Source organism: Epinephelus fuscoguttatus, linkage group LG23, assembly GCF_011397635.1.
Source record: "Epinephelus fuscoguttatus linkage group LG23, E.fuscoguttatus.final_Chr_v1".
Classification (NCBI taxonomy): domain Eukaryota; kingdom Metazoa; phylum Chordata; class Actinopteri; order Perciformes; family Serranidae; genus Epinephelus; species Epinephelus fuscoguttatus.
This window is the reverse complement of record NC_064774.1, coordinates 12,916,589-12,934,117: the sequence shown is the minus strand read 5'-3', so window position 1 is coordinate 12,934,117 and position 17,529 is coordinate 12,916,589. Positions and strand designations below refer to the sequence as shown.

Sequence of the window (17,529 nt, the reverse complement as noted above, 5' to 3'; positions counted from 1 at the left end):
AACGTTAGTCTCCAGAAAGAAAGAAAGAAGTCAACTTATGTTGTCAACAAGTAATTTTATTATAAATACATGTTTGCAACTCGACTGTCTCAAACTTTTTTACATTAACAGCCCGTGTTTGAGTCAGACAAAAAGTTAATTTGTGTAAAAATAGCCCTTCACTAGACCTCGCGGTGGACATATATGTATAAAACTTACCCCACATTAGTGAACATATTCTAATCTCTTTTACTGTTTGATTTTCTTTGTGCAAATATTAATAATAATATGTTTTTAGTTTCAAAGATGTTCTGCCCTCCCCATATAATAATTTGCCACCTCCCGGTAAAATCAAAAAGGTATTACATGTATGTGCACACAACATACTTGTCTTTACATAATTAAATAATTCTCTGCTAATGTTCTGTAATAGAGGTGTTGATTTCTTCATGAGTGCATTGAAATGTTCCCTCTGAAGTCAGCTAGAGTGAAGTATTGCCAACGAGCACCCGGGCGCCATCATTCATACATTCATTAACGGGATCACCGGGTGATGGTTGACAGGTCGGAGAGCTGGGTCCAGCTCAAGCCCAAATGCTTCGTCCATCCAGGCCTTGTGGCGGCAGCGCTTGGCCGGGATCACTTCAGGTTCTACATTTGTGCGTCGTCAGACTCCGGCAGAGTGTTGAAACCAAACGTCTACTCGTCCTTATCCATTTCGGTCAGTACGGAGAAGCACACTTTCTGAATGAGGATGCCAGATTTAGCTGAGAGAGGAAGAGAGAAGAAGGTTAGAGCGACTTACTCATCTATCATCAGCCTGAATTTAGCTGTAAACACTGACACCAAACCCTTTAACTCTTTAATGGTCTCTCCAACCATTTGCAAGAGCACAGTTGGAGCTCTAATACTTGGTTGAAGTTAGAGGAAAGTGGAAAGTGGGACTAAGTACCAAGGGCCCCAGTGGGAGGAGGGCCTTCAGAATTGGCTCAATAATCCATTTGAAAGTCTGAACTAAAGATGCAAAAAGGGTTCATCCGCCCCTCCGCTAGCATTCGTCGACTTGGTCCTTTTTGGCCCTCTAAAAGGCCTCAGAGCGGTGACTCTGCATTTTTTTGTGCATATGTGAACCCTCGAAGAGAACTCTGAGTTCAGATCACTTCAAGTCCACGGTGCGGTTCACTTGACCTGTGCCTTGTGAACACAAAGTGCTCCAGGTTCACTTTACTCTTTGCCGTTGTATTTAGCCCTCTAGATCACACGCTGTTGCACTGGGACACTTGACAAAGCAGACGAAACCATGTCCGCCTGCAACGCTTGCAAGGACACAGGATGTGGAGTAGTTTGGTCCACGGAGGATACTGCACATCTCTAGATGTGGAATGTAGAATGCATCAAACAGCAACAGTCTACAGCACAGAAACGCTATGGTTTTCCTCCAATTTTAAGTTCATCTGAAAGCGAAGGGTGTCGTGCCACGTCAAAACAAGACTGAGGCCCCATCAGAGCTGAAGTGGACCAGAAACCTCTTTCATATGAACTGGCAATATGAAGGCAAGAAGAACCAAGTCCCTTTTCTGTTGGTGCACTCTTTGGTGCACTTTAAGAGGACTGAGTTCAGTTTGTTTTAAAAGGACTATATGTGAAAACACCCTAATTCTGAATCAGAATGCCTTTTATTGTCATTATAATATTAAAAAACACAATGAAATTATGATTTTATGCCAATTGAACGCAGCTAAAGCCGAGTGAGTGACTGCTTACGCTCCTGAAGCACCGACGTACACTGTCATATCTTTTCCTAACGAATGGAAATCAGGGTTCCTCAAAAGGAAAGAGAAAGGAAACTGACTTAAAAAAATCAAAAGGTGTGTGAGGGAGACATGGATCAAGAGAGGAAGGATTTGGTGCTATGCTCCTGGCGCTGTTTTGTGGCAAAATCTTTGTGATTAGTTGTTTCCAGTATGATTAATCCGATGTTTTTTCACTGTGTATTGATAAATACAGATCCCTACTGTTTTCTTAAATGCTCATAATAAAAGATCAGTTAAACAGTGACCAAAGAAACTAAAAAAACAAGAAGAAAAACCCACAAACATCTAAAAAAAATTAAGCTAAACCAAACTAAAAAAAATACATGACCTCCAATTCTGTGTATTTCGTCCTATTAAATGCAGCGAATGCTGAATGATATTAACGTATCTGTAAAACAGAGGTCTCACACTGAATCTTTATTTTAAATGTGGCCTCCAATTTATTTATTCATTTATTTTACTGTGATTTTCTGTCTTTTTTGTGGAGTTTAAAGGAACACTTCACCCACAAAATGACCGTTTGTGCATCAATATGTCATGTGTTACTGTGAATTTGTATAGAAAACTTTGTTTTTCTGTCATGCCTCCACAGAAAACGGTCAACATATTGGTTTATTGATTGATTGGGGACAGAACATCTGTCTCTCACACAACCCATGCAGTATAATCCAAATATCGGTGCTTCCCAAAGACGTGCATTTTCGCGTAAAAAAACTTCCAGTTTAGTTTTAAATCGTAACATTTCAGCAAAAGTGTATGTGTATGGGGAGTACTGAGCATGCAACTGAATAAATGAGACTTGTAAACTGATGTTCTACTGTTGCTGAACATGGTGCCCAATTAATATTCTGCCGTTTTCCATGGAGTCAAGGTAACACGGCATTAATTGTTGATTTAAAATGGTGATTTTGTAGGTGAATTCATCTTTTAATCTACTGCTTCCTGACAAACCTGCAAGCCGTGTAATATGATACAAGAGGAGGAAGGTGGGGAAAGTGAGGAGACAAATGAGACACACCTGTGAGCTGTGGGAAGGACAAAAGTGAACAAAGACAGCATGGAGGAGATCAGAAAGAGGAGTGAGTAGCTGTTGTTCCAGTATTCAATCCATTTATAGTGTTTAAGGTTGTTTGAGTTCGAGACACCTGCTTTAAAAATCATTATTTAAGATGTTTTTTTTCATGTATGAAAACAATGCCAGAGTGCGGCTCTCTTACCAATGGCGCTCCGTAGCCACAGTGGCCTCTTACTGGCCGGAGTGTAGCAGCAGAGGAAGTAAACGGGCACTCCTGACAGGGCGATGCCGATACCGATCAGCGAGTTGATGGTGTCACTGTAGAGCGGCACCACCACCAGGAAGATGGTGAGGAGACAGAAGATGATGGGGTAGAAGAGACTGAGCTGAGGGAAGAAGAGAGACAAGAGCAGATGAGATGATGCTGGAATATGTGAGAAGGAACACTTTAAAAAGATGATATCACTGGTTGTGCTTCTTACCTTGAGAGGTCTCTTTCTGTCTGGCTGCTTCCAGCGCAGATACAGTTGCCCCAGAATGGACAAACCAACAAAGAACCAGTAGCTGAAGCTGTAGTAGTTGATCAATCTGAAGACGTCTTCGACACACAGGTATATCAGAGCCATGATGCCCTGCAGAGACATACACCAAGCACTGTGAGTCAGACTGTGAAATGTAAGGAGGGTTTTCTTAAAGATGCAACAGTGAAATTAAAAAAAAAAAAATCTGTGGCAGCCAAATTTATGGAAATATAATGTTTTCAACTGAGGAAAAAAATCTGCTTTATCTGCTCTGTTTTTCTGAAAAAACAAGGTTATTATTTTAGAATTATGATAAAAGTTTTAATGTAAAAGAATTCTGCTCTTTTTTTAATTAATGAGATTAATATTTAGAATTCTGAGAGAAATTTTGATTATGAAATCAACAAGATAATAATCTTATTAATTCAGAAAAAAGAGCAGGAATTTTTATAAAACTGCCCTATTTCCTGAATTAACAAGATTAATTTGATTGATTTGTTAATTCGTGAAAAGAAGCATCACATTTTTCAGTTAACAAGATTATTAGCTAGTTAGTTCAGAAAAACAAGCATAAAATTTTTCAGAAAAAAAAATTTGCTCAAATTTTTTGAATAAATTAGATTATTATTCTGAATTCTGAGAACAGTCTTCTTGATGAAATTAACAAGATAATAATCTTATTAATTCAGAAAAATGAGCAGAACTTTTTTCAGGGGAAAAAAATTGCCCTTTTTTTTAAATAAATGAGATAATTATTCAGAATTTTTAGAAATTTTTCATGTCGAAATTAACAAGATAATAATCTTATTATTTCAGAAAAACAAGCAGAACTTTGTTTCTGCATTAACAAGATTATTAACTCCTTAATTCAGAAAAACGAGCATAACATTTTTCCAGAAAAAAAAAATTGCCCTAATTTTTTTAATAAATTAGATTATTATTCAGAATTCTGAGAACAGTTTTCATGGTGAAATTAACGAGAAAATAATCTTATTATTTCAGAAAAACAAGCAGAACTTTGTTTCTGCATTAACAAGATTATTAACTCCTTAATTCAGAAAAACGAGCATAACATTTTTCAGAAAAAAAAAATCGCCCAATTTTTTGAATAAATGAGATTATTATTCGGAATTCTGAGAGAAGTTTTCGTGGTGAAATTAACAAGATAATAATCTTATTAATTCAGAAAAATGAGCAGAACTTTTTCAGACAAAAAATATGCCCTTTTTCCTAGATGAATAAGATTATTAACTCAATTAATTCAGAAAAATGAGCATCTTTCAACTGAGGAAATAATAATCTTGATTTATGAGATAATGTTGTTTATTCAGAAAAATGAATAGAAAAAAATTTCTGAAAAAAAATATTTGTCTTGTTATTCTGATTAATCAAGATTATCATCTCAGAATTGTGAGAAATCTGCTCTTGTTTTTTTTAATTCATTATCTCATTAAATACAAAAAAAAGTTTTTTTTGGAAAAAACAATTGCAGTTTTTTCTGAATTTAGGACATACTAATCTCAATTTACGAGAAAATCTGGTCAATTCAGAAATACAGGCCGAAATTTTTTACAGAAAAAGTATTTGCCCTATTCTTTTTTATCAACAAGATGATCTTCAAATTCTGAGAAGTTTTCATTAAAAAAAAAAAAAAAAGTTTTTTTTTTGTCTTGGATTTTAGAGATAATAATCTTGTAAATTCATGTTTTTCTGAATTAACAATATTATTTCATTAATTTTGAAAACCTAGCATCATTTTTTTTGTGAAAATGGTTTGAGATATTTTATAAATTATTTCCTAAAATTCTGAAATAATAATTTTGTCAATTCAGAAAATTGGGCAACCTTTCCCTCTGAAGCGAATACATTACACTTCCGTATAAATTAAACCATTTAACAAAAGGAAATAAAAGATGGTGAGGGCGGACTGACGTTGAAGAGCAGGGCGGGGACGGGAGTGTAGCGGAAGACGTGGATCATGCACAGGTAGTCGGGCAGGTGGCCCTCTCTGGAGCCCACGAAGAACAGCCTTTAGAGACACAGAAATATGCAGCAGAACAGTGATGAGTGATGTTGATGGACACAATGAGTGAGAGCTGAAAACACAGATGAGCTGATGGCTGAAAAATGTAGTCACTCACCTGGAGGAAGCCAGGATGGAGGCGTTGAGCCCTCCGAAGCAGGAAAGAGCCACAGCGAGGGGAATAGTCCAGTTCATGACACCAAACACTTGGTCTGCAAACGTCTGGAAAGAGAAGATTCAATGGTGTAAAGCTGCACTTGACTGATGGAAACCCAAAGTAAAGTGATGTTATGAGGGACTGTTTGCACTTACCACAGCTACAGCATCGCTGTCTAAGATTGCATTCATAGGGAGGATGGTGTAGTACGCCACGTTGGTCAGGATGTAGATCACAGTGACTATGGGCATGGATATAGCGATGGCCAACGGCAGATTCCTGTAGTTCACACAATCAAACAGCAGAGGGAAGCAGAGGAGTTGAGATACACAGAGGCTTAGACATCAAGTGTGTGAGATTCAGGCTTCCTCAGGAGTCTCGGGGTCAAGAGCACATTGACCCTGTGGGTGAGGGGAGGATGGGGGTTGTGATGAACTGGGGGTGTTTGTCACTTAATCTGCCTGAGAACTCTGGGGGGGAGCTTGTGATCCAATCACGTGTGTAGCCGCGGTTCATTTGATCAGTTTTGGCCGTGTGAATCACGCCGAAGGGCTCAGACACACACATACTCTCAATGCAATTGTGGTCGTTTGAGAAAGTCAGTGACACAAGTGTTGAACGAATCATGACCTGGTTACTCAAGATAATCCACAGACTTTGTTGTGAACAGTTTCATGTCGGGACTATTTTCTTTCTAATGAGCTACACTTGCTAACTGTGTCACCACGCAGAAGGAAGAGTGCATCTACTGCTAGCTCACCTAGCACCGCTGAGCAAGCTAACGTTACAGCTCAGCCGTGGATCTGTCACGAGCCTCTCGTCCATGAGTAGATGCACTGTACAAGATAGAAAGACTCTCTAGATGTGTAGTTGTGACATCACAACCTCATGGAAGTCTTGACGGCTCGTTTAAAGGCACAGTTTCTGAATACGCGGTGAATCTAAACCAGGTTCCAGTGAAGATAATTCGATCCAAACTAAAGGTTTAGAAGTTTTCATGTGTATTGTGTGCTGGTTAAACATTCCTGAACTCTCATAACTGTCCCTCTGTCCTCACCTCTCTGGGTTCTTGATCTCCTCTGTGACAAAGTTGAGGGTGTCCCATCCCGAGTAGGAGAACAGAGCCGAGTACAGAGCCAGAGCGATGCCTCCTGGGTCCTGAGACGAGCCCTCAAACAGGCCCTCGAAGTTCTGTGTGTGACCTGGAAGACACCAACACAGCTGTTTCATTTCAAGCCGTTATCCTCACCATGAATTCATCATTCAAACCGCACGTCATGTGTAAAAGCATCTGGTGTTCTGATAGTTTTAGAGTGACTGACCTTGTCCGATCTTCACCAGGCCGGTGATGATGACGGCGATGAGAGCGATGACCTTGGCGTACGTGAAGAAGTCCTGGACCCTGGTGCCCCACTTCACATAGGCGCAGTTCACAAAGGTCAGCAAACCTGACATGCATAAATATGGATATTTTACACTCACACACACACACACACACACACTCTCACAGAATCAAATGCTTTAACAATCTCAGTGGGTGACATTTACTCTGTAAACGGAGTGTGTGCCAGCATGTTTCCGCGAGTGATTTAAGGAAACGCTGCTGCTGACTCAAGCAGACTGGCCTGTTGTTTTTCAGACGAGGAAACAGCTGAGTGCAGCACATACACCCTCTCACACACACACACACACACAGTGCACACAGGTACAGTTGTGGAAGTCAGACGAATTTTTACAAGCTGAGCTGTTGTGAAACCGCCACTGATGTTTCTGGTGATTTGTGACCTGCAGCTTTTAATGACTGATAGGACAAGTGGTCTCAGCTGCTACTTTTTTCCTTATTGCCTTCCTTTACTTGCAGTGATGTTCTTGGGAAACATGTTTTCATGCTTCGCTCTGTGACTTATCTCTCTCTCTGGCCTCTTATCAGCTCATAATCCCTTCACGCTCATAAACGTCAGGCACAGGATGTCTGCTCATTTTGAGTGAAAACCTCCCCAAGATAAAAAGCATTTCTTATGTAAATCTTCCTCCTCGTAAACGCTGATTGAACAAACTCACCTCCAAACCAGCTGAGTGGACGTATTTAATCTACAGTGTCAAAGCGCTCCTGCTCACTTATCGCTCCACGCTGACCTCCACATCACCCAGATGTCTAAAGAGGACACCAAAACTGGATTACATCACCGCTCTCTCCTCCACGTTGACCACCTTGTTCCCCAGTGAGGGGATGAATCATAACACTATCATCTTCTACCACACTGACGGGTACAGGATCATAATAAGTCGGGCCGCAGCAGGAGGCCCGGTCAAACACAACACAACGCACAGCTCCAGACAGAGGCGACCAGCGATTAGTGATGCAGAGGGAGACTTTGCCACACAGAAGTAGAGGCGTGGTGTGTTGACAGTGAAAGGTTAGACGGGTGGGAGGTGTGAGATCGGGTTTAGGAGGGCGGCTGACTGGTAGTGGAGGTCAAATACGGTCCAGATGTGAAGTGAAATAGAGATATTTAAAAACTCATTCAGCTGCTCACTAACTGTGAACTCCCGTGCAGGTGGAATGCTCTGACATCCAGCACTGCGGATGATGGAGGGCAAAAAACATTCAGGTTACATGATATTGTGTGAGTGAATGACGGGATGTTTTCTTACTGCTGTAGATTTTTTTTTCAGAGACCTGCTTTTCTGATACATCTGAAATAACTGAACGCATCATGATCAAATGGTGAGCAGTAGGGTCATGTCAGAGATTTGTTAAAGCCCATTTTCTCCAGGGAAATAAAAAAAGTGTATGAAAAGTTTTGATTGATAAAAATGAGTCAAGAATCAATAAAATCAAAGTCAATGTTTTTACCTACTATTCGAAAGAATGCGATATTAAAGGGTACGTTTGGTATTTTTTAACGTGGACCCTATTTTTCCATGTTTTTCTGTCTAAGTGAGTGATGGGAACAACAGTTTTTGAAACTGGTCCAGTAATGAGTAAGAGGGCTGCTGCTGTCAGCCACAAAACAGCCACTCATGACATGGTCATGCCGTCATTTATGTTCTCTGAAAGTGCTTGTCTTTGCCACTGACAGGATCAGATTGTTATTACAAGTGTCTGACAGTATTATGAAAGGATCCCTACAGAGATAGACCTTTTTCTTATAGAGTAAGATCCTTCTGTTTCACCAGAAACAGCCCCAAAATTGCTATCGCGAATACCACCAGACTCCATTCAAAAAAGCAGTAATTTTAGCGTGTATAGAGCCAGCATATTTTTTTTAGATCTAGCAGTGTGAATTAAGGGTTTATTTAAACCAAACCAGAGTTGGTGATTGCTGGAACAGTGGAAAGATGAACCAAGACAGTTTTTGTGAGTTTTAGCCTGTTTCTGTCAACTTTGAATGAAATGTTTCACATGAATTAAATTGCTGTCATTTCAAATGGAGTCTGGTGGAATTGGCGATAGCAATATCAGGGCTGTTTCTCGTCAAACAAAAAGGTCTATCTCTGAGCCATGTTTGCACCTTCAATTTACATCCACTTATAGTGCTTGTTTTTGCCATTGACAGGCTCTGATTTTTATTTATAAGTGTGTGACAACATTATGGAAAGGATCCCTACAGAGATAGACCTTTTTGTTTAACCAGAAACAGCCCGGAATTCGCGATCGTCAATCCCACCAGACTCCATTTAAATAATCAGTGATATTATCATCATAAAACATACTTCATTCAAAGTCAACAAAGTTTAACACACAAAAGGTGTCCCAAGAATCACAAACTCTGGTTTGGTTGAAATAAAACCTGAATTCACCCAGTTAGATGTGAAAACATGCTGGCTGTATACACACTAAAATTACCGTTTATTTCAATGGACTCTGGTGAGGTTTAGCAATGGCAATTTCGTAGCTGTTTCTGGTCAAACAAAAAGGATCTTTATCTTAAACAAAAAGGTCTATCTCTGTAGGGATCCTTTCCATAATGATGTCAGACACTTACAATAACAATCCGAGCCTGTCAGTGGCAAAAACAAGCACTTTCAATAGACGTGCATTGAAGATGCATATTGCCCCAAGTGGTTACATTGCAGCCATCTCACTCAGTATCACAGTAATTTAAAAAAAAAAATGTTGTTCCCATCAGTCACTTAGACACAAAAACATTGAAAAATAGGGTCCAGGTTGGAATATACTGAAGTTGCCCTACAAATAACTTTGTCAACTTACCATATAAAATAAAGCAAGTCAAAATAAGAAGACAGTAAGTCAGAATGATGACACATAAAGTAAAACAATTTGACTAAAATCAGCATTATGAGACTGTAGTTTGAGTATATGCATATATATATATATATATATCTTTCCGGCATAAACAGGCTTCCATAGAAACTGGATCAATGTCGATTGAAGCTTACATACTTTTTCATAAGAAGCTCTGCTGAGAGCTAAGAAAAATAAGATTAAAATTAAACGTTTGACAGTGACAGCATGAGTAAAAGCAATAAAAATAGGATAAAATTGGGGAACAGAGGCACAGTTCCCTGTCTCACTCTCCCACAGTGTAAAAGCCCTTCACTGACAGGAAGTTTGGTTTTTTGCTTCACTCCTGTGCTGAGCTGTCAGTAGCCTATTAGCCTCTCAGGTCAGAGTCTCACTGCAGGACTTTACCTCGCAGCTATCAGCCTCTCCTCCTCTGAGCACTGCTTATCGGTGCATGGCACAAGTGTGTGTGTGTGTGTGTGTGTGTGCGCGCATGTATTTAAGTGTGTGTTCATACATGCATGTGTGGGTGGAATGGAATGGGTAATATTTATTGCAAACTAGCACAACATGTGTATTTTTTTTATCTTAAATATCAGGGCTTGTCTGTAAGATACGACCTTAACAAGCACTCTGTCTGTCTTGGCTTCTTGTCTCAGTGTCAGGTTGCCTGAGCGCTGGTATTTCTTCACCTCTTCAGTTGTGCTCGGTTGCCTCAGTGAGCAGTTTTGTGAATTTCTTGTTTAGTTTGATTAATTCAGTTTGTCAGCTTTGCTCTTTCTCTGTGCCATTGTGTTTAAGTTACCTCGGCAATCTGGGCCACATCCACCTACACAGTGGTGCCCCCAGAAATGTTTCATAGGGGTGGCCAGATGGGGACACTGAATCATGGGGTGTCAGACCAAAACCAGGAGTCCTGACTGAATATCAGGAATTCAGTCTTGCTGTTGAAATATATAGGCTAGTTGAAAAATGTCAAAATGGAGAGTTAAGGAATTACACACTGACACCAGGAAGAAAAACAGCATGCGGAAGAAGTAAACCCTGCTCATCGATTGGCCATGACCAATAACAGAAATCCATCCTCTTCAGCCGGCTTGATCACCACAAAAACACCAAACACCAAAATGCAATGCGCTCTACATCACTTCCTCTCTTTGGTTCGCTGGATAGTTGCATTTCCCACTGTAAGCGAACCGCACCAGGGTTCACTTGCAAGTGAACCGAGACCCCCAGTTTTCAAGCGGACCAGGGTTGGCTCGTTTGGTCCACACCAGAGTTTGAATGAGTGTTCACACCACTCCAAACGAACCAAACTATCCATGGAAGTGGACCAGGGTTTGTTTAAAGCGGACCAAATAGTGCCAGTGTGAATGCGTCCTTAGACACCCAAGGAGGACCGTTTCGAGGTTTCATGGTGGTGGAAGGAGCGTGCTAAAATATGGGGTTCTGACTTAGACAAAATGACGGGTAATGGTTTGGTTCGGGTATGGGCAGGTGCAGGTTTTCAAAAATGGACCCGTGCAGGACTCTGTATACATGTGTTAGCCGATTTATCGTTCTTCAAATAGATTGGTTGTCCTTTTCTTTAAAAAGACAAATATACTGATTTAATTTGAAGGGGTACATTGATTGTAAGAAACAAAAAATTAACTGGGAACAAGCCTTCTTAAGTTTAATGGAGACTTGTAGGACCCATTTTCATATGGACATCATGAGGTGAGAGTTCAAGAAACCACTTTGAAAATGGCCACGCCAGTTGTTCCCTTAGCCAAAAATTAGCCTAAATTTGGAGTGTTATTTAGCTCATTGCAGTTGAAACCATTGGATGCCTTAGGTTGTCTCGTTTCACAAGACACTACCTTCATGGTAGCTTAAAAAATGAGCGCACCACAGCCTCCTAAAGACAGTAATGTTGGCACGACCAGGCGGGCCCTGGGAGCAGCACTGCACCTCCAAAGTTTAGCTCTACATTTCTGAACAATTTCTGGCTGTTCCCATAGCAAAGAAAAAAGTTTCAAAGTGACTCAAGTCCTCACGTGTGAGGCATCACACCAGGATTTCTAAATCTTAGATTGAGTAAAATGTCTTTTCCCCTCACTCTTCCTAACTAGTGCTGAGGTTTTAGGAGTCGCCCAGTTCCCCTTTCGTGTATTGTCAGTGATACTTTCTGCCGCAGACCTGCTGACTGCAGCAGTGGTGTCACCATATTTCACTTCTCTAGTCTATTAAGCTCACATGCTCCTCTTAGAATGGGAGACCAGCTGTGGCAGACCTCATCAGTGTTTCTTCATATCACACGAACACTGACTCACATTTCTCTTGTTCTCTTGATGTCACACACACACACATTTACACACACTTCAGATGTGTACTTACATATACAAGCCGCCGCCAGCAGCCTGTTGGCCAGGTATGGAGCTATACAGGTGGGGAAGATGGGCTGCATCATGTAGTTGGAGAACGTGATGGCTATGACGGCTTGGCTGGTCGGCTCTATGATCAGCAGCGACGTCCACAGGCGGATGAAGGCGAGGAAGCCCCCGAAGGCCTCCAGGATGTAAGCGTAGGAGGCCCCTGACTTGGTGATGGTGGTCCCCAGCTCGGCGTAGCAAAGGGCCCCAAACACAGAGAAGATCCCCCCGATGGTCCATACTACCAGTGAGAGGCCGTAGGAGGCGCTGTGGATGAGGACGCCCTTGGGTGAGACGAAGATCCCTGAGCCGATCATGTTCCCCACGATCAGGCAGACCCCATTCAAGAGGGAGATCTCCTTTTTTAGCTTCATGGACTCCCCCGAGCCTTCGGACTTTATAGATGGGGGGCCGCCATTGTTTGCCTCTTGTGTTGGAGCAGGGCTGTAGGATGCCATTGTTCGTGTTTTTGGTGCTTTGTTTGTTAATTAGGAAAGTTTCTGAGCAAGATGTCAGTCACAAATTGAGAGTTTTTCGCCTTGATGTGTGACTTTAACTTTTCCCCCAGTTATCTGTGATCACCTGCCATCTGCGGAGGAAACACAGGTCGTATCAGTGATGCAGTTACCATGGCGACTCATTTGTCATAGCATACATACAGCAAATACTTGTGTTGTTTCAATCCTGTCCGAATCTAGTCAAACAAAAACATATTTACATGCCAAGGGCGCTAATGTGAGAACAAACATGCAAGAAATCACATAATACCACACGAGCCTGGACATTAGAGCCGCGCTGTGTATTGGAGAGCCATTAGGCCGCAAAGCAAATGGCCTTTTAAGGTTGAGTGTATTGACAGAGAGACGAGGGAGAGGAGCAAACATGTGGCATGCCTGAAAACACCAGCTCGTCATTAGTAACCACTAGCTGGGGAAGAATTACCGACTGAGAGAGATTTTGACTCATAGCTGCCCACCCATTAACCAACACACACATGCAGAGATTGAGAGTGTCAGCACAGTGGCTGGTCACATGTTTTCCAAAGTTCATCATCCTCAGCATGTATGGAGTTTGATGATGAGTCAGACACATGTTGGACAGTATGTTCATTCACCTCTCTGCATGACTGGCTTCTATGGGTCAGTCTCACTCTGTGTTAATAGGCTCAACAATCTAAGTGCACACAAACTTGGAAAACTGACTGACATTAATTGACGTTGTAAGCTAATGTTAGCTAAGCATTAGCTTGCTAACTATGTTAACATTAGCCTCGACTGACCGTTTTTTGGGACCAAGTCATTGGTATGCCAGTCATTCGTAAGTCTCAAGTCTTTGCGCTTAAGTCCCAAGTCAAAACCCGTAAGTCCCAAGTCGAGACTGACAAGGTCCCAAGTCATGTCCCAAGTCGTAAACATTATGAGTTTAGAGTCCTAAACAAGTCATAATGCGCACTTTACCAAATGTGATGCCATTTTAAGAACAGAGTAATAATATATTAAATTTACAAATTAACGCTTTTAAAATTTAATTTGTTAAAACAACTTTGCCAAGAAAGTCACTTAGCTGTTAAGCTAACGTTCGCTAATATTAGCTTGCTAATTATGTTAACATTAGCCTCAACTAACTGTTCTTTAAGCAACTTCAACTGCCAAATGACGTTGGAGGTTTTCGTGTCTGTGTGTGTACATCGTGCCAGAGGTGGGACCAAGTCATTGTTTCTAGGTCATAAGTAAGGTTCAAGTGTTTGCACTCAGGTCCCAAGTCAAAACAGGCAGGTCCCAAGTCCTGAACTTTGAGTTTTGAATTCTAAACAAGTCATAACACACTTTTTTTAAAACCAAATTTAATGCCATTTTAACAATAGAGTAATAATATATTAAATTTACAAAAATCCTGAACACGTTTTCAATTTGAGTTGGTAAAACAACTTTGCCAAGAAAGCCACTTAGCTGTTAAGCTAATGTAAGCTAACATTAGCTGAGCATTAGCTTGCTAACTGTGTTAACATTAGCCTCAACTGATTGTACTTTGTGCTAGGGGTTGGACCAAGTCATTGTTTTACAAGTCACAAATAAGTCTCAAGTGTTTGCACTCACGTCCGAGGTCAAAACAGGCAAGTCCCAAGTCGGGAACTTAGAATTTCAAATCCTAAACAAGTCATAGTGTGCTCTCCACCAAATTCATTGACATTTTAACAACAGAGTAATAATATATTAAATTTACATAAATCCTGAACCCTTTTTAACAAGTGACTTATTAAAACAACTATGCCAAAAAAGTTACTGTTAACATCAACGTTGTTAACGTTAGCTAAGCATTAGCTCACTAACTATGTTAACATTAGCACTCAGGTCCTAAGTCAAAACTGGCGGGTCCCAAGTCGAGTCCCAAGTCCTAAACTTTTAGTTTCAAATCCTGAAGAATTTATAATGCGCTTTTCGCCAAATGTAATGCCATTTTTAACAAGTAATATATTACATTTATAAGTGTCATAAATGCTTTTTAAAATTGAAGCTGTTCAAACAGCTTTATTTTAAAAAGTCACCTAGCCGTTAAGCTAATGTTAGCTAAGCATTAGCTCACTAACTATGTTAACATTAGCCTCGACTAACTGTTCTTTGTGCAACTTCAACTGCCAAATGACGTTGGAAGTTTTTGTGTCTCCATCTGTAATTTTCAACCTGCACATTTTAGGCTACGTACTGCAGTTAGGTTTTTGTTGACCACCTGTATTTTTTGTACACGACAAAATGACCTTAGGTATAATTCTCTCCACATGGTGCTCAGTTATCGTTAGTTGTTCACGGTTGTCTCCTGCACCGTGATTAGATGCTGCTGGATTGGTTCAAACAAATGGATCTGGGGGATTAAGTGTTGAGTGGTTGGGAATGAATGGCGTTAACGTTTGTTGATTCAGGAAATGAAGGGATTTATTGATTTGTGTTTTTTTTAAATAACCTACTGTAATCTTTGGAGTTGGGGGTATTAAGTGTTTTAAAGTCAAAAGGCTCAAGTCAAAGTGAAGTCACAAGATGTTTGAGTCCAAGTCAAGTTGCAAGTTTGATTTTGTCAAGTATAAAGTCATCAAATTTGTGGACTCAAGTCCAAGTCATGTGACTTGAGTCCACACTTCTGGTTTGCAGTGATACATCAAAACTTTGAAGACAAATTTATGGGTTGTTTAAGGGTAAGAGGCGCTTAAACACCCCTACATTTGGTGGAAAAGTAAAAGTTTAGATGGGGCCGTTGTTTCAAGGTGACATCCAAAACCATTACGTTTTCCTTCCTTCTAAAAACTTTTACTTTTCAGGTGAAAAGTGGCTTCAAATCATCAAAAATGTACTTCTTGATGAGCAGATCCAGACGGAGACCGATCAAACAACCAGGAACATTGACTTAGAAGAACAATGAGGTGTGCTGGTGTAAAAATTGATCCCGAGATAATAAGCAGAAGAAGCTAAACAAGTAATACAGCGTGAGACATTTACTGTAGATTCAACCAGAAATTAAGAACAAGGTTTAAAGACAATTATGACAGCTTGTGAGGAGAAGGTACCTTGAGGCAGCAGCAGCAGATCAGCAGCACGTGGGTTCACCAGGGAGAGACTGCGAAGGAAAAGGACAGTAGATTGAGTCTTTCTGCATGTGATTAAACGCGTGCAACACACACTGTTAAAGAAAAGAGAGTGCAAGGTCCAAAAAGCCGCTGATAAGTAACCCTTCATGAGTTACTCAAGGTTACATCCTGGATCAGGGAAACCCTCTCAGCTCAAGTGTGTAGTGAAATGAATCAGGTCCTTTGTTTTTAGGGGATTCATAGTGCATTTATCACTGGAGCTAAGCTTTTTATGATCATGAGGAGGCTGAATGTTATCTGAGAGATGACTTAGAGGAGGAACCGTCTGGCTGCTGTGATAAAAAAAAAAAAGGCTATTTGGCATCTTTTTGACATTATAATTATAAGTAAAATGTGAAAAACCTCCTCCAGTCACATTAGGGTGCATCTAAGAGACAGCAAGGCACACGTGGACATTACAGGTTAATAAATGATAAACAGACTGAGCTGTAAACCCTTGTATCAGTGCGCATGAGTTATCAGGAAAAGCCTTGCATCTGTTTTGGGCACACTCACCTTCTCCAGACGCGTTTCAGCTCCGTGTGTGTCCTCCTGTGTGTCCTCCTGTGTGTCCAACTTGACCCCAAATAATGTCAAATTTTCTATGTTATCACCTCCTTTCACCAGCTGGACTTTTCCTTGCTCTTTCTCTCTATTAAGAGTCAGTAGTAATCCTCCTGCTCGTGCGTCTTCCTCCTCCGTCTTTACGCAGCGGGTTCCTCTGGTTGTGACTGCGCTCCTCAGCTGATGCACTTGAGGCTCTTATGTACTTCTGGTTTCTACTACCAAGGAAACGAGTCACACGGAGGGAGGGGAGGGGAGGGGAGGGGAAGAGCTTAATTGCCCTGCATTGTGTCTCCTGAGTGAGTTATTACGGAATCAAAGAGTTTTAATTAAATTATGGCGCAAATCAAAGACGTGTAATCATCATCATCATCATCATCGGTGAAGGAGCGCAGTCCTTTGATAAATGTTACAGTGATACTAACAGGCAGTGTGTGTCTACGGACATCATTATATTATTATAATAAAATGTGATGAGTTACAAACTTACTATAAGGCACTAAACTAAACCAATGAAATGTCCATACGACTCATAATATAGTCGTGGAAAGTACTTAAGTCATATTTTGAGGCACTTAACGTGAATATCTCTATTTTATGTTACTTTATACTTCTACTCAACTACATTTCAGAGGGAAATATTGCACTTCTTACTATATTACATTTATTTTTATTGACTTCACAGACTGATATTACTATTACAAAATATTATCAGTGAATAAAACATCCTAAATTATCACAGATTAGGTTGCAGCAGTATATAAAGTAATAAATTATTCTGAAATGGGCCACACTGCATATTGAGACTTTTACTCTTGTTACTTTAAGATACTTTTACTTGAGTAAGATTTGTAAGGGACTGTTCTTTATTTATCAGAGGAGCTAAGTGGCTGGGTGTGGCTTTGTTTTATTTATTTATTTTGACCCTCCTTGAAGCTACAAATATTTTCCCTTGAGCCTTCCTGAGTGACTGGCGGAAAATGCATGACCCTACACTGAACATAAACCTACACTTTTATGTATGAAAGTTAAAGGTTAAAAGTTGAGGACGAAATACTGGAGTTGAAAAAAAAAAAAAAGCTAATGTTTTTCACTCTTGTCGTGCATGCTAGGTTTGGTTACTTTTTTTTCTTGACAGAAACTTAGGTCACACATAATGTATTCACGAACTATCAAA

The 17,529-nt window shown here is 40.4% G+C and overlaps 1 protein-coding gene across 1 annotated transcript; it reads right to left on the bottom strand.

The window, feature by feature from the left end:
• Nucleotides 1-109: 109 nt before the first annotated feature.
• slc7a7 (solute carrier family 7 member 7) lies at nt 110-16,533 on the bottom strand. The gene is made up of 11 exons (XM_049567728.1): nt 16,305-16,533; nt 15,729-15,778; nt 12,138-12,761; nt 6,832-6,957; nt 6,567-6,711; nt 5,665-5,788; nt 5,471-5,574; nt 5,262-5,358; nt 3,291-3,440; nt 3,011-3,194; nt 110-746 (listed from the first exon to the last, which is right to left on the bottom strand). The coding sequence occupies exons 3-11, from the start codon at nt 12,628-12,630 to the stop codon at nt 679-681; spliced, it is 1,491 nt and encodes a 496-aa protein (XP_049423685.1). The 5' UTR covers nt 12,631-12,761; nt 15,729-15,778; nt 16,305-16,533; the 3' UTR covers nt 110-678.
• Nucleotides 16,534-17,529: the final 996 nt, after the last annotated feature.

What these genes read in the sequence shown, in the direction of transcription:
- slc7a7 (XM_049567728.1), bottom strand. Translation starts at nt 12,630, where the DNA reads ATGGCATCCTACAGCCCTGCTCCAACACAAGAGGCAAACAATGGCGGC. An exon ending in CCTGGTGAAGATCGGACAAG is followed by an intron (nt 6,712 to 6,831) that starts GTCAGTCACTCT and finishes GGTGTCTTCCAG; the next exon opens with GTCACACACAGAACTTCGAG. An exon ending in GTGGCTACGGAGCGCCATTG is followed by an intron (nt 747 to 3,010) that starts GTAAGAGAGCCG and finishes TTCCTCTCTCAG; the next exon opens with CTAAATCTGGCATCCTCATT.